The sequence below is a fragment of the Camarhynchus parvulus genome, chromosome 9 (genome assembly GCF_901933205.1).
Source record: "Camarhynchus parvulus chromosome 9, STF_HiC, whole genome shotgun sequence".
Lineage (NCBI taxonomy): Eukaryota > Metazoa > Chordata > Aves > Passeriformes > Thraupidae > Camarhynchus > Camarhynchus parvulus.
The window spans coordinates 14411436-14426263 of NC_044579.1; the positions used below are offsets into that span (position 1 = coordinate 14411436).

A 14828-nucleotide genomic window follows, 5' to 3' on the forward strand; every position below is an offset into this window, starting at 1 on the left:
ATGTATTTTTATCTATCAGCAATGTATTATTATTCATGTGTGTGGTAGACTTTTGCTCTTAAATGGAAGAGAGTTGGTGCTTGGAATGAACAAGTTCCTTACAAGTACTGATACCACAGTCATCTTAACACTTTCCTGCATACAGTGATGTAAATTGTTTCAGCAGCATGGGGATGTGCAGCACTGAATAATAAAAAATACTGTGAACTTTTTCTCTAGATTTGATTTACTATTTTTCATTTCTGTTACATTTATGTGAGATAATTAAGATAATATACAATTGAATCAAGGTTAGGAATACAGCAGCTTTACAGAGAAAATATCAGATTTCTTTTGAATTTCTTGTTAACAAAGTAGCTTTCTGATCAGTGCAATAAAAGTTTGGGGAAGAACTTCCCTGTACTCCACAACCAACGTGGCTGATAGACTATTTTTCATTTTATCATTTATTTCAGCTTTACCATATTGTAGTAGTACATGTAAGGCTTTGTATTTGGGGATTTCTTCTGCCTAACTGAGGAAGTCTGTTGCAGGTATCTATATGACTGGGAAAGAACTGCGGCAGCACATGCTTCCCAAGTCAGCACCTTTGTCTGAAAAGCTGAAAATGTTCAAAGAGGTCCTTCTGCCTCGTCACCCTCCTCTCTTTCATGAATGGTTTCTTAGAACATTTCCTGATCCTACTTCATGGTGAGTGACTGGGGTTGGGTCAGCTCAAGAACATCTACTTTGTGTATTTCCCTAAGAGTTAATGGCACCATAGGATGAGGCCAGCAGAGGTGAGCAGTGCCTCAGAGCTGCCTGCTGTGTCTCCCAGGTACAACAGCAGGTCAGCCTACTGCCGCTCCGTTGCCGTCATGTCCATGGTGGGCTACATCCTGGGGCTGGGGGACCGCCACGGCGAGAACATCTTGTTTGATTCTTTCACTGGGGAGTGCGTGCACGTGGATTTCAACTGCCTTTTCAATAAGGTGAGAAATGCCACTTGCTGAATGTGCTCTGTATATTATGTGCATATAAGTTATAAATTTCTGCTGACTTGGGTTTTTTTTCCAAGTTTTTACTTTAACATATCCATTGTGTTCTTTGTCTCACTTCATCTTGTATTTATATCCCCAAAAAAGCCTGGGGTTCATAAAGAGGATGTGATCATTCTGTGTGCTGCATTCAATGAAAACCAGCTTTTTGATTTTAGCCAGTATCCGATGACCTGATGTGGATACACTCAAACAGCCCAAATTTTAAACTGTTCATATTTTTGTGACTCTCCTCTCTCCACTATCACCCTCTAAGCAAAACTGTAATTTCTACACTTAGAATTCTGCTGCTGTGGAGAATTTCTTGTTCTCTCTCACACAAATTCAGCACAAAAATTCCAACGGTTCTGTAAAATAAAGAGCAGAAATTGTGGCCAGATTGGGATTTGGAGATTTGGTGCTCCAGTTGAAAGATGTTTTTGGTGTGGGATATGTGGTCTTTTTAATTCTCATAAGTGAGGTAGAAATACTGATAGGTTATTTCTTCTAGTTTCTTTGTAGTAAGTCTAAATTGTCCTATATAACAATTTTTTAAAATGTTTTTAAGCTAACTTGCATATTATAAAATATGTTAGCATTTTGCAATGAGATTACAGAGCATAAATATATATTTAAAAATGAAATTTTATACCCTGTATTAGTGTGTTCAAACAGGGAAAAAGAGGTTATTTGGACAGTATTATCTTTTACTCATTGTCATTTCCCCTTATCTGAGTAGGACTCTGAGCTGAGCAAACATCTCTTGCTAGCTCAGAAACTGCCACTGACAAAGATGGAAAAAAACCTAAAGCCAATGCAAATGTTACTCTTTAATAATCCTGAAAGCACTTAGGGCATCCCTTTTTTTTCCAATGTAAAGGGAGAAACTTTTGAAGTTCCGGAAATCGTTCCTTTCCGCCTCACCCACAACATGGTTAATGGGATGGGCCCCATGGGAACTGAGGGTCTCTTCCGAAGAGCCTGTGAAGTCACCCTGAGGCTGATGCGGGATCAGAGGGAGCCTCTGATGAGGTATGGCCACTGCTTTTGTGCAAACTCCTCAAAGCTGTCTGTAGTCTAAAGGTGTGCAACAGTAACTGCTGGGGAATGTGCCAGTTCCAGCACATGCCTGTCCTGCAGCTCACTCTCACCATGGCATGGAGCTAAATATAAAGCAGTATAAATAGTCAGCACTAACTACTGGCTCCTGCCAGTGTTTGTGTTTTGAAAATTAAATGTATTTTATGTATCATATCCTTTTCTAATTTTTTTATTTATTTAGTGTCTTAAAGACTTTTCTCCACGATCCTCTTGTGGAATGGAGTAAACCTGTTAAAGGGAATACAAAAGCCCAGGTGAATGAAACTGGAGAAGTTGTCAATGAAAAGGTGAGTTAAAACAACACAACCTAAAGTATTCAAATGTCAAATGTCCATTATTGTTATGAATTACATATTTCCTAATTGAAACTTTATCTTTTTCTTTCTTCCATTTAAAAATTTCTCTGGTTGTTCTTTGTTATCTCTCTGTTCATAATTTTTATCTATAAAGAGATTTTTTTTAACTGATAAAAAATGTAATTTATCTACTAAAGAATCAAACAAAAAAGTCTGTAATTCTCTTGTTGGTGTTACTAAATCAAGAACAATATCAGCAGAAGCAATGGATCTTGTTACCCCTCATTGCAGAGTCCTCCAGATTTACAGTGATGGTAACATCTGGAGTCCTTTCCATGTGTATTTTTATGCTTTTCCTGAGTGGACGTTTATTATTGAATAAATATGTGCCTTGGTACATATAAAAAATTATGTGATTAAAATTAAGATTTCATACTGTTTCTTTATTAGCTGCTGCTGAAGACTGTATTATTGATCCAAAGTATAGCTTAATTTTTATTATCTTCCCTCTGTGCAAAATTTCTGATTTGTCCCTTTCTATTTTTTTTAAGGACTATTTAATGAAAATAAATGTGTAATAGCAGACAATACTTAGGGAGCACTGACAAACACAACAGCTAAGATAAGGAAAAACTACATCACTGAAACTGCATGACAACAAAAAACTTACCTGGTCTATTTCAGCATAGAAAATCTCATGGTCTTTAAACAGTTACTAACTAGGCTGTGTCTACATTCTTTTACAAGAATTTTCTTTTACAAGACCACCCACATAATTGTGTATGTTAACTGCTTTTTCTGGAGGAGGGCCAACGTTATGCTTGAGCTTTAAAAGCAAATGTGTGAGTGTAATTGGTATGAACTAGCAACTCCAGTGGGCCTTGGAACAGCTCATTTTGAGATGCTCAAATTTTGACCTAAATTTTCCAGACTTAAATTTTATCCAGAATTCCAGGAACAAGGCTTAAGAAAATGTTGCATTTATTTGAAATTAATTGTATGCAATAAAGCTTTCTAACAATTCCCAAATATATTTATACAGCTCTTTCAGTCTCTTTTGGTAACTTTAAACTGTAAAAATGTAAGGCAAAAGTTATAGCTTGACCAATAATATATCCATTCTAGAGAATTGTTCTTAAAAGTGAGTAGCCTTTGTTTTCAATGCAGTTGGTATAGACATCTGGATTTTGTATTGAATTATAATATGATTTTAAACACATCCTAAGAAATACTGGTTTTGAGAAGTGGAAGTTCATGAACAGTACCAATTTTTTTTTCTTCCTTCCAGGCCAAAACCCATGTCCTTGATATAGAGCAACGGCTGCAAGGGGTCATTAAGACTAGAAACAGAATCAAAGGATTACCTTTATCTATTGAAGGGCATGTTCACTACCTCATTCAAGAAGCAAGTGATGACAACCTGCTCTGCCAGATGTACATGGGCTGGGCTCCATATATGTGATATATGTTCCCTTTGGAATGGTACCACCCACAAGTGCTGTAGCTACAATATTGTTGGGAAGGAATCAGTCAGTGGTACCTGGTTACTTCTGTTGATTTTTCGCTGCAAGCAGAAGAACAGGTTTATGGTCTTCAAAATCTGTGTAAAATGTACAGTGCCCTTGCAAGGATGCTATGAATGCAGATGTGTAAGGTGCTAGGACTTACCTTTTGTACACACATAGAAAGCAGTACATAAGAACTGCTTAAAAATTAGACTATGCAAGGCTCTGCAAGTCTCTGACTATATGAAAGATTTTCATGCTGTTGACAGATGCACTATAAAGTACTGTATATTTTGTAAACATGTTTCTCATTTGGTTTAGATTAGAAAATAAAACAATGAAGTTTAATACTGATAGCATGTAAAGTGGTTATTTCAACTTTTGTACGCATATTCAGAAGGGCTGTCTAAAAACTATTAGTATTTCTTTCCAGCAGTAGACTTTTCTTCAACTTTCTTCCATGTTGCCTGGTTATCTCTAGGAAAGCTTTTGGGATCTTAAATCTTAGCATGAATAAACTGGTAATGTAGTTCCATGTTCTGAACCTGTTTCCTTAGCCCTTGAATGCTAAAAAATCCTCCTGAAGGACACAGCACAAAGCTGGGAGCTGGAGGACCCTGGCAGTGTGGCTGTGAGTCCAGGCCAGCAGGCAGGTGGTTGGAGCTGTAACATCCCTGTAGGCTCCTGAGAGCTTTGTGCAGCCCCTCTTCCTCCCCTGGAAAAAAAGCACAGCTCTCGGGGGTGTTTTTCAGACTCCATTTCAGAAAAGGTGTTTTAGCACAGAGGGTAGACTAAAATATTGTTGAAAGGCAAATGCTATCTTACATAAATGCTTGCTTTCTAGGCATCCAAATTGTAGGAAATGAGGGGCGGGGGGAAATAGGGAAAAATGATACCCTTTTAACCTACAGTAGGCTATCATTAGAATTTTTGTACAGTGGTTTTGTTTCTGCTATTCTGAGAGACAAAGAATGCTGTTAGGTTTTGAACACAGGCTCACACGGTGGTGTGACGCTCGAGTGTTTCTTCTGTTCAGTTGAAATCCAGAGGTTTGGGAAAGTAAAATAATAGGTCTGCAACCGCTTCTAGGGCGTTTGTTTCTCTATTTAGTGGGTAATCTAGAGGTGTTGTCACTGTCCCATAAACGTGACGAGTTTTCCTAGTAAAATACTTGGAACCTACAGCGATCTTTTCCGGTGTTGTGTTTGAGTGCTGACGCTCTGTTGTTTTTCCCAGGCTTTATCAGTTTACGGGAGGGCAGAGAGCCGCCCGGGGAGCTGTTGCACCGGGCGTTGCCATCGCGCGGGGAGCAGATCTGCTGCCCGGGGCGGGGGGACGGGGCCCGGGCTGGGGCAGGGCAGGAGCACGGGGGTCCCGCGTGTTCGCCGCGCTCCAGGCCCTGCGTGCCGCGAGCGGCGGTGAGGCGGCCGAGGGGGTGGGAGCCGGCCCGGGCCCGCCCCGCTCCCCGCCCCCGCTCCCGCCCCGCCCCGGCCGGGCCCGCCCCGCCCCGGCGCCGCTCTGTGCCCGCTCGCTGTCGGTGGTGCGGGCGCTCGGCCGCTGTCAGCGCGGCGCGCCGGAAGGAGGGCGGAGCGCGGCCCGCGGTGTTTGGTTCCGGCGGGGCTGTGAGGGCGGCGGGGAGCTGTGGCCATGGGGGTCCCCAAGTTCTACCGGTGGATCTCGGAGCGGTACCCCTGCCTCAGCCAGGTGCTGAAGGAGCATCAGGTGAGCTGGGGGCGGAGCGGCACTGCCTGACACCGGCCCGCCCCGGGGGGGGTCCTGACCGGCCCCTCGGCGGGATGAGGGAGGGGGACGAGCGCGCGGGCCTCGTCGCCGGCCGGCCCTGCGGGACCGAGTCCCGGCCCAGGCCGGCTCGCCCACAGCCGGGGCGGCTCAGGGGGGCGGCTGCGCCTCCGTGGGAGCGGCCGAAAGTGGTGGGACGGCGGTGGGCGATCGCTGGGGAGCGGGCGAGCCGTTCGGTGCCCCCTGACAGCCCGGCTGTCCGGGCCGAGCCCGCCGCCGGCGGGTAGCAGTGCCCGGAGCCCGCGGCTGGGGGCCGGCGGTGCTTTCAGCAGTCCCGGACCCAGAGTGCCCCGTTCCCCCGGGAATGATCGGCCCGCGGCGGCTCCCGGCCCATGGCTGCCCCGCCGGGCTCTCTCCCCTCGCTCTGGGTCCCCTCGGCAGCTCCGCGGTGCTGCCTCAGCGCCCGCGGGGAGCCCAGGGTCGGAGTTTGCTCCTTGTTGGGCTCCGAAAAGTTACAGCTGCTGACGGCCAATGGCTCGGTAATGACGAGGGACAGGTTTTACAGCTCTGCTGCGTTTCCTTGTTGTTGCCGGCGTCGGACAGTTTGTGTTAGCAGCTGAACCGGGAAGTGTGTTCAAGCCTGGGAAATGAAATCCCTAAATCGTACTGCTTACAGTTGGACAAAGACGTCATCTTTTTCAGAGATGTCATGTTTGGTACCTGTTGGATACAAGCGCTTCTAATTATAATTTTCAGCTGGTGTCACAGATGTGGTTTTATAGATTGAATAAGGATGTTCTGAGATAGGTGATTGAGAGTGTGTTTGAATATTGTTACGTTTTCCCTAAACACCTGTGATTTTTAAAGATTAAATAGCTGTTGTGTCAGTGTAACTAAGATGCCCAGCTCAAGTGATTCCCAATCTGGATGTTTGGCCTTACCTGCTAGTTTTAAGCAGTTTTTTAAAGCTTAGGTCTTTGCTTATGATCTGTTGGCCTTCTCTGAAGTGTCTAAAGCTATCTGTGTAGCAGGGCAGCAGCAGTTTATGCTGCCTTTTCTGCTGTTTCCTTAGAAGCCTGCTCACACATCCTTAAACTTGTGCTGAGGAACTGTGGCAAGCTGAGGAGGCAGCAGTGTCTGCTCTAACCAGGGGATTGGCAGCAAGGAGTGCTACCCTTTGTGCCTTCTGAAAGAGGCAGTTAGAGCTCTTAAGGTAAACAGTAAACACGGCTTAACCCTTCCCGGTCACTTGAATATACAAACTGACACATACTGGCGTCTAGAGTATATGCTAAGAGTAGAAAAAACGAAACCAAAACAGCATTATTGTTAAATCATAGCTGTGCTTCTTGAAGAAAACATAGGACCTTTCATGTCTGTTGTTTCCATGTAAAAGCTTTAGGTTTTGTCTCTTTAAAATGCTGCCTGTGCGCTGCCCTGCTCATTTATCTGAAGGCATGGAGAGCAGTTTGGTTACTGAGTTTAACCATACTAAAGATGATGATGTGCAACAGAAGACTAGTTACAGCAGTTCTGTGGGGATCATTCCTGATCCTGCCTCTAATTTCTTCTCCTCACCATTTCCTCTTTCCAAGACAGTTACATTTCTCTTACATCTGAAGGATAAATGCAAGCCCAACAAGGTGCCTTTAAAAATGTGTCAGCAGCAGTGCTATAGAAAACTGTAACAAGCTGGCAGTGCCTTTGCCTAGGTGTGATGATGGGGGGATTTTTGTGATCAGTTTTACTGGGGGATTAGGGAATAGATTTGTTTAATGTCAGTTGCTCTTGTGGTGCATTTTGGTAGCACCGAAGTAGTACTGACCCCTTTGTGTCATACATTTACCAGTGTTTGTTCTCTGTATGTTGCTTGTGTACATTTGGCAAGGCTTTCTTTTTCCTTTAAAAAAAAGTGTGACTGCTGTAGATAAGGGTGTTAGAAGAGCAGAGAACTAGATGGAAAAAGAAAGTCTGTTTGCCAAGTCTGAGTAAGAAATGGATATTATTGCCCACTCTCTGCTTTTGGTGCTAATTTCCACTCTCTAGACTGAAAGATGCTCACAAGCATAGCTGAAGAGACAGCATGCAGTGGTTGGGGTAGGAGCTGCTGAACAGGGGGAGAACTCTAAAGGTTTTTAAGCCAGTTTTGCTTGGAAATATTGTTGGAAATTGCATACTCAGTTTTGTCGTTTTTATTGTTGGTAGTGCAGCTATGAAAGGTTGAATCGGTTAAATGTACAGGCTCACAAAAAAAAGAAAAAGTCTTCCTGAAAACAGTGGTTTTGGTTTGCTTTTCCATTTTACAATGTAGAAGATAGTCTGAGCAAAGGGACAAAAGTCCTGAGGTTCCAGAAACAGCCAGGATAAAGTAGGAATCTGTTCAGCTGACTTGCTCACTGAGGAAAATCATAGTAACAGACTGCATGTGCAGGCAAACCCAGATACTCATGCTCTGCCTGTTGGTGTGCAGGTGGTTCCACAGAGGTCTTCCCACCTCAGCTCATTTCCAGAGTGCTCTCAGGGGTGCCTTGGGCAGTGCCTGCATTCACCAGCTGGTACTAACTGTGGCATTTGTAGATTCCAGAATTTGACAACTTGTACCTGGACATGAATGGCATTATACATCAGTGTTCACATCCAAATGATGACGATGTCCACTTCAGAATCTCAGAAGATAAGATTTTTGCCAATATTTTTCACTATTTGGAAGTACTGTTTCGAATTATTAAACCAAGGAAGGTTTTCTTCATGGCGGTTGATGGAGTAGCTCCAAGAGCAAAAATGAATCAGCAGCGTGGGAGACGTTTCAGGTAAGAAGATCGGTTCTGACTCTGTCTTGAGAATAGTAAACACTTAAAAGAACCCACTTACTGAAATGTGTGCCGTGCAAAGTAAGAGACATGGTGAGTGGCTGTGCCTTTGACAGTAATTTTAATTGAACGAGGGTAGCTACCTGTAAAATGTTAAAATCAGGATTCCAAAAGGAAAGTTTGCTTGTTACGTAAATTTTTCTCTGTGTATGTGGCACCTGGTGACAAGGGAGCTTTTTCTTATGAAATTTTCTGTGAAACAGCTCTGCCGTGGAGCTCTTTCTGATGTTTCCAAATGCTTCATAACCTGTGAGAGTCTTTGATATTTATGAATGCTAGTTCTAGATATGCCTATTTGGTAACTGTAGTGGAAGTCATAGAAAAAAATCAATTTCTAATGAAACTGATTTCCAATTAATCCAGTTACAAAGCTAGCTCAGATACAGAGCTGCAAGTACATTAAGAATTGCACTAATGTTTTAGGAGATTTGGAAGCTTTTTAAAGATTGCTATAAGGAAAAATAGCCAGTGGTCTGATAGTACCAGGATGGTGAGTGAAATGCAGCATAAACAAGCTGCAGGAAAGGAACAAGAGAAAACATTTTCAAGCAAGCGAATTTTTTTTTGTGATTTGGTTTTTGATGTAATTTTTTCTTTAAGGAATAAAGGAGGTTGAGAGGAAGCAGAGAGTAAGAGTTCTAAATAGAAAATTGTAGCAGAATTGAGCCAGACAAAAACCAAAGACTTTGGTGGTTACTTTATTTATGGTTCAGAAATAAACCAGAAATAGGAAATTCTTGGCCGGGAAAGTCCAGCGTGATGTTTGTTAATTTCTCCGTTACTGGGCATGGTAAATTGTTCATTTGTGACTCCCCTGGAATTCCACACCTGCTGCTTTGTTTAACTTTTGTTAACTTTGTTTAACTCTGTTTAACAACAGTTACTGTTCTGGGGTAGCATTTTCAGATGTTTAGATAACAAGTATTCCTGTTGTTTCAACATTAATAGCCATTCATTTTGATCAACCATTATATGATCACCTTGGTAATCTAAATGCTGACTGCATTTGAATAGTAATGGATTGTCACATTTCTATGAAAAAAGTGCTATTTTTAAGCCACCTTAGTTGTATCAGAAATAAGTTCAAACTATTCAGGTATTCAAACTATTCAAACTATTCAAACTATTCAGTTTCTCTCCTTTTTTATTTATTAAGCACTCTAAATATCCAACTACATTTATTTTGTCAAAAAGCTGTACTTAGGATATTAACATTTGAATAAGAAGATTCGTTCTCTACTCTCTCTCCAATGCTGTTTTGTTTTAGATCAGCAAAAGAGGCAGAGGACAAAATAAAAAAGGCATTGGAAAAGGGAGAAACTCTCCCTACAGAAGCCAGATTTGACTCCAACTGTATTACACCAGGTAAGATAACTTGTTGGTTATTTAAATTTAAGTGTTTATCGTTTGTCATCTGTATTTGGTACTATTTTCCTATCTTTAGGCATTTTTTTAAAAAACTAGAAGACAGAATCAACAAAGGCTTAAGTAATTTTGTACAAAAGTTTTAGTAACATTCAGTAGGGTTGGAATTTTAGTAACATTCAGTAGGGTTCAGTAGGGTCTCATTCTAAAAGTTTTTTAGATTACTATGTAAAAAGTGAAATGTCTTAGGAAAGAAACCAGTCATCCCCTTCATCTCTGGCAGGAGTTTTATTTGTTGGTATTATTTTATAATACTTCTGATATGTAAATGCAAACTAGTGAAAAACTTTAACTTAGGTTTCTGTTTTCAGGAACTGAATTCATGGCCAGATTGAATGAGCATCTTAAATATTTTGTAAATATGAAGATTTCCACAGACAAGTCCTGGCAAGGAATAACAGTCTACTTATCAGGCCATGAGGTTGTTATATTTTCTTACTATCCTATTTTAAATATTTTTTTTGGTACAGAGTAATACTTACTGCTGAATTTTTTTGTTTGTTTTGGTGTCCAGACTCCAGGGGAAGGTGAGCATAAAATTATGGAGTTCATCAGATCAGAAAAAGCAAAGCCCCATCATGATCCAAACACAAGACACTGTCTCTATGGCTTAGATGCTGACTTGGTATGTGCAATTAAGACAATACAAACAACAACAGGGATTTGTCAAATGTCTACATTTTTGATATCTTCCTAAGCTCATAGGATTTTAAAATTATTTGAAACAAGCATGTCATTTTGTATTCCTGCAAACTTTTGAATTTGTAATGAAACCAAGCATCAGAATTTCTTTATACTGCTCAAAAGGTTTAAACAAAATTTAAAAAGTAAGATCTTTCTGATATCTCTTTGTAATAGATAATGCTGGGATTAACAAGTCATGAGGCACACTTTGCGCTCTTAAGAGAAGAAGTCAGATTTGGTGGTAAAAAAGCTCAAAGGTGAATTGATTTAACTTTACTCTTATTTTATTTATGATGAAATTAAATCCAAAACATACTGGGTGACTAAAACAGATGTGTGTGGTGATTTGGGTTTTCTTTTATTGATTGCATAGTAATTTATTTAAGTCTTAGTTTATTCTTTGGGTTAGAGTAGTCATGAAATTAGGGAAGTCAACGTGCTGAATTGTGCATTTCAATTGGTTTACATGAAAAAATATATGCTGTTAGAACAGCTGATAAAAAAATCCTTACAACTTTGGTGTGATTTACTTTTTTCTTCATGTAATAATGGAGCAACCTGGGCTATATTGACATTGTTTCCATTACTGTGTTATGCATATATTAACTTTAAAAAATGTATATATGTAAATATATATATATGAGGTTTTGTGCATAAACATAAATTACTAGGATAATTACTAAAATAAACTCTCTTCGAATGGCTGGGTAGATGCTTTTATTCAGGGTTTGCCCGATTGAAGTAACTTGTGGTCTGTAAACAGTCAGAAGATGGTGACTTGTTCCAGAGCTGTGTGTACCTGGAGCTGTGCTGAAGTAATACAGGAATAATTTACAAATTTATAACTCTTACTGGGGCTGGGTTCCTTCTTTGAAGGACCTTTAAGCATATATTGGGTACATAAAGGTAGAAGATGGGAGAGACACAAATAAACATTTCTGACACTAAACGGATTTTGGATAACACAGGATAAATCATAAATGTTTAGATAAATGTGTAATTTTTGCTAATAAAGGAATATTTTATTGCCAAGGACTATATGATGAACATCAGAAATATGCTTTCTTTTCAGTCTTTGCAGTCAACATTTCACTGATACTCATGGGTAGTGTTGGCATGCAACACTGCAATATTTTTAAAGACTTTACAGCCAATCAAAGTGAAACCTTGGTTTTACCTTTCTAAAAAATAAAATAATGTAAAATAAGAATGTGATTACTTTTTGAAAGATTCATTGCTGAAAGTATGAAATCGAAAGGCAAAGTGTTATTTATTCCCTCCCCCCCCAAGCATTGTTCCATGTTGTAATTTCTGAATAATTTTGCTCATTACAGGAATTTACTTCTGTAAGTTACAGGAATTGCCTTCTGTCAATACTGTCACTTTTGTGGATACTTACAGTTTGAAATTTGAAAATCCTGAAAATATGTACAAATTGGTATCTCTCCATGAATTTTTTCATGGAGAGAAATTGCTAGTCTTACCAGGATTTCAAAGTCCAGTGCAATGAAGAGTAAGGGCAGAATGTCTCTAGAGTCTTTTGGCATCAACCTGCTTGCCAAAATTCTTTAATACCAATATGAAAATTGCATTTTAAAAATGGCACAATTGATTCTGAAGCCCAATGTAGCTCAGAGTTTGTCTTACATGACTTTGTCTTGCATCTGAAGGCTGCTATCACACACATGTTCCTTTTGGGATAATTTCTAAAAATTTCAGGGCACAAGTATTTATGCTGGTTTGTCATTGGAGGTGGTCTCAGCTAGTTACAGTATCTACAAGGTGAAATAGTCCTTTATTAATTGGAAATACATCATTTAGCTCATTAATCTTTTGGTGTAGATATTAACTGATTTGGAGCTAATGTTGGCATAGGGTTTTTATGAGTAGTTTTAATGAAGAGAAAAAGGGAAGGCAGAATATGTGTTGGCTATGCCATAAACAAACACTTGGTTTGTTGTTCTAGTGCAGCATTGAAGCCATAAAATGATACATACAGAGCATATTTTCAAGTTGAGCATATTCATCTCTTACTAGAAGCATTTCAAATGACTACAAATGTTACCCAGCTGGTTTAGATGGAAATCTGTGTGCTCTGTTCTCATTCAGACCAGTTAGAAAATACCCTAAAATGGTGAGGCTTGGTGCCAAGTTAGACTAGTTTGTCTTTTTTTTTGAGCAATGGGATACGGATTTAGGAAATAGTTACTGCAGCTTGGAACTCCACACAGATGTTCTCTAAGTTAGTTCTTCTCTATACAATCACATCTAGTGTTCAGAAGATGCTACTGCAAAATTTTAGATATTGTCTCAAAATAGATTCAAGGAAATGTTTATACATTATTTCTACAAAGATAGAATCTTAGTAAAATTTCTTGTGTTTGGGTAACCTTGGACTTATTAATATTAATGTTGAAAGTGTGTTTATAAATAATTAAAGTGGTGGTTTGAATAATTTACAGAGTGTGTGCACCAGAGGAAACCACGTTTCATTTACTGCACTTATCACTGATGAGAGAATATATTGATTATGAATTTTCTCCAGTAAAGGTAAGTTCTAATGGAGCTGGGAGATGGGAAAAAATGTGTGTATGTGTGAAGTCTTTATGCAAAAATATCAACAAAAATTATACTCCTGAGTGTTGTTCTTTTACCCTTTTTCTTTTTCCTCTAGGACAAGATTTCTTTTGAATATGATATTGAAAGGATAATAGATGATTGGATCTTAATGGGTTTCCTTGTAGGAAATGATTTTATTCCTCATCTACCTCATTTACACATTAATCATGATGCACTGCCGCTACTTTATAGAACATACATGGGTATCTTGCCAGAACTGGGAGGTGAGAAAACTAAGTTCAGTTGTAGAAAGTAGAATCATTAACATTGATGTATTTGTATTTATTGACCTTTTTTTTCGCATTAGAATGTTTGGTATTTACTACATTTTCCTTAGAGAGGTGGCAAGATTGCATTTTATTACCTATGCATCATTTAAATGCAAATCTTAAAATTGTTGAATTGTTACTTCAAAAGCATACTTAATTTTCTCAACAGGTTACATCAATGAAAATGGGCATCTGAATTTAGAACGTTTTGAGAAATATCTTACAAGACTGTCAGATGTAAGTAACTTTGAAATGTATGGTATGTTGAATTTAAACTCAGTATGGTACCCTAAAATACACCATACTGTAGTTTTAATGAACTGTTAAATGGCTGTGTTTTACAGGTGGTTTAATCAGATGTTATAGCATTGAACAGATGGAATCCTATCAGTTGTTGTCTGATCCTATAGCATAAGAGGAAAAAGATTGAATCATTTGATCTGTGCTTTAGCCAGCACAGTGCTTTTGATACTGCAAGTCAAATGAGGATTCACCAGTAGAATCATTGTACTCACTTCCCGTCAAAGTGTGTGACAGTATTGGGCAAAGCTGGTTAGAGCAGGTGCCAGTAATGCCAGGGATGTGAGTTCAGTCCCTCTGGAGCAGGTGCCAGTAATGCCAGGGATGTGGGTTCAGTCCCTCTGGTGCAGGTGCCAATAATTCAGCTGTGTTCAATCCCTCTAGGGCTGTTCACATAACAGTTGGACTCAGTGATCCTCGTGGGTCTCTTCCAATTGTCTGTGATTTCTGTGTATTCTTAAAGCTTGCTGAACACAGTGATATTCTCTTTCCCCTGCTGGTAGTTTCCTGTGGAGCAAGCTGTTTGAAGGATTTGGAGGGGGAGAATTGTTTCCAAGTTTTTTATGAAAATCACTAGTAAAGATCAAGGAGCATCTCTGAGAGGCAGACATCAGTGTTGTTCATGAACTAACGAGTGTACAGAAGGTAATCTTGTTAAGTGTTAGTGCAGTAATCCATCCTAGAGATGAGGTAGGGTATAGGCCATATAGAAATGGAAAGGATTAAATCTTTTGCTGAACTTGGAAAGAGGGAGATCATCTGTTGTCCCTGCCTCAGCCTTATTTTCTGGTTCTTGGATAGAGCTGGGAAAGTGTTAGATCTGTGGCACAAGGCTGTGTTAACCAGACCTTATCTGTGTACTGCTAGAGTTGATAGTGAAGTGTAGAAGTTATTTAATTCTTTTTTGTTACACCTTGCTGCCTCACTGAAAGAAAACAAGAAATATGGCTTGGCTGTGTGTTACAAATTGCTGAGAAATAGGATTTTTAGTATTAATCTGTTC

General features: G+C 39.9%; 2 protein-coding genes across 5 annotated transcripts in view; both read left to right on the forward strand.

Moving 5' to 3' along the window:
• Positions 1–4201, forward strand: part of ATR (ATR serine/threonine kinase) — a 38398-nt gene extending 34197 nt beyond the window's left edge. For both annotated transcript variants that reach the window (XM_030954359.1, XM_030954360.1), the window contains exons 43-47: positions 534–690; positions 818–971; positions 1897–2048; positions 2299–2404; positions 3702–4201. In XM_030954359.1, coding sequence (XP_030810219.1) covers positions 534–690; positions 818–971; positions 1897–2048; positions 2299–2404; positions 3702–3875 — 743 coding nt within the window. In that variant the 3' untranslated portion in view covers positions 3876–4201. The remainder of the gene's footprint in view (positions 1–533; positions 691–817; positions 972–1896; positions 2049–2298; positions 2405–3701) is intronic.
• Positions 4202–5450: 1249 nt separating this feature from the next.
• Positions 5451–14828, forward strand: part of XRN1 (5'-3' exoribonuclease 1) — a 35410-nt gene continuing 26032 nt past the window's right edge. For all 3 annotated transcript variants that reach the window (XM_030954355.1, XM_030954356.1, XM_030954354.1), the window contains exons 1-9: positions 5451–5640; positions 8236–8468; positions 9796–9893; positions 10265–10374; positions 10468–10578; positions 10812–10894; positions 13100–13187; positions 13312–13480; positions 13695–13762. In XM_030954355.1, the coding sequence (XP_030810215.1) occupies positions 5566–5640; positions 8236–8468; positions 9796–9893; positions 10265–10374; positions 10468–10578; positions 10812–10894; positions 13100–13187; positions 13312–13480; positions 13695–13762 (1035 nt within the window). In that variant the 5' untranslated portion in view covers positions 5451–5565. The remainder of the gene's footprint in view (positions 5641–8235; positions 8469–9795; positions 9894–10264; positions 10375–10467; positions 10579–10811; positions 10895–13099; positions 13188–13311; positions 13481–13694; positions 13763–14828) is intronic.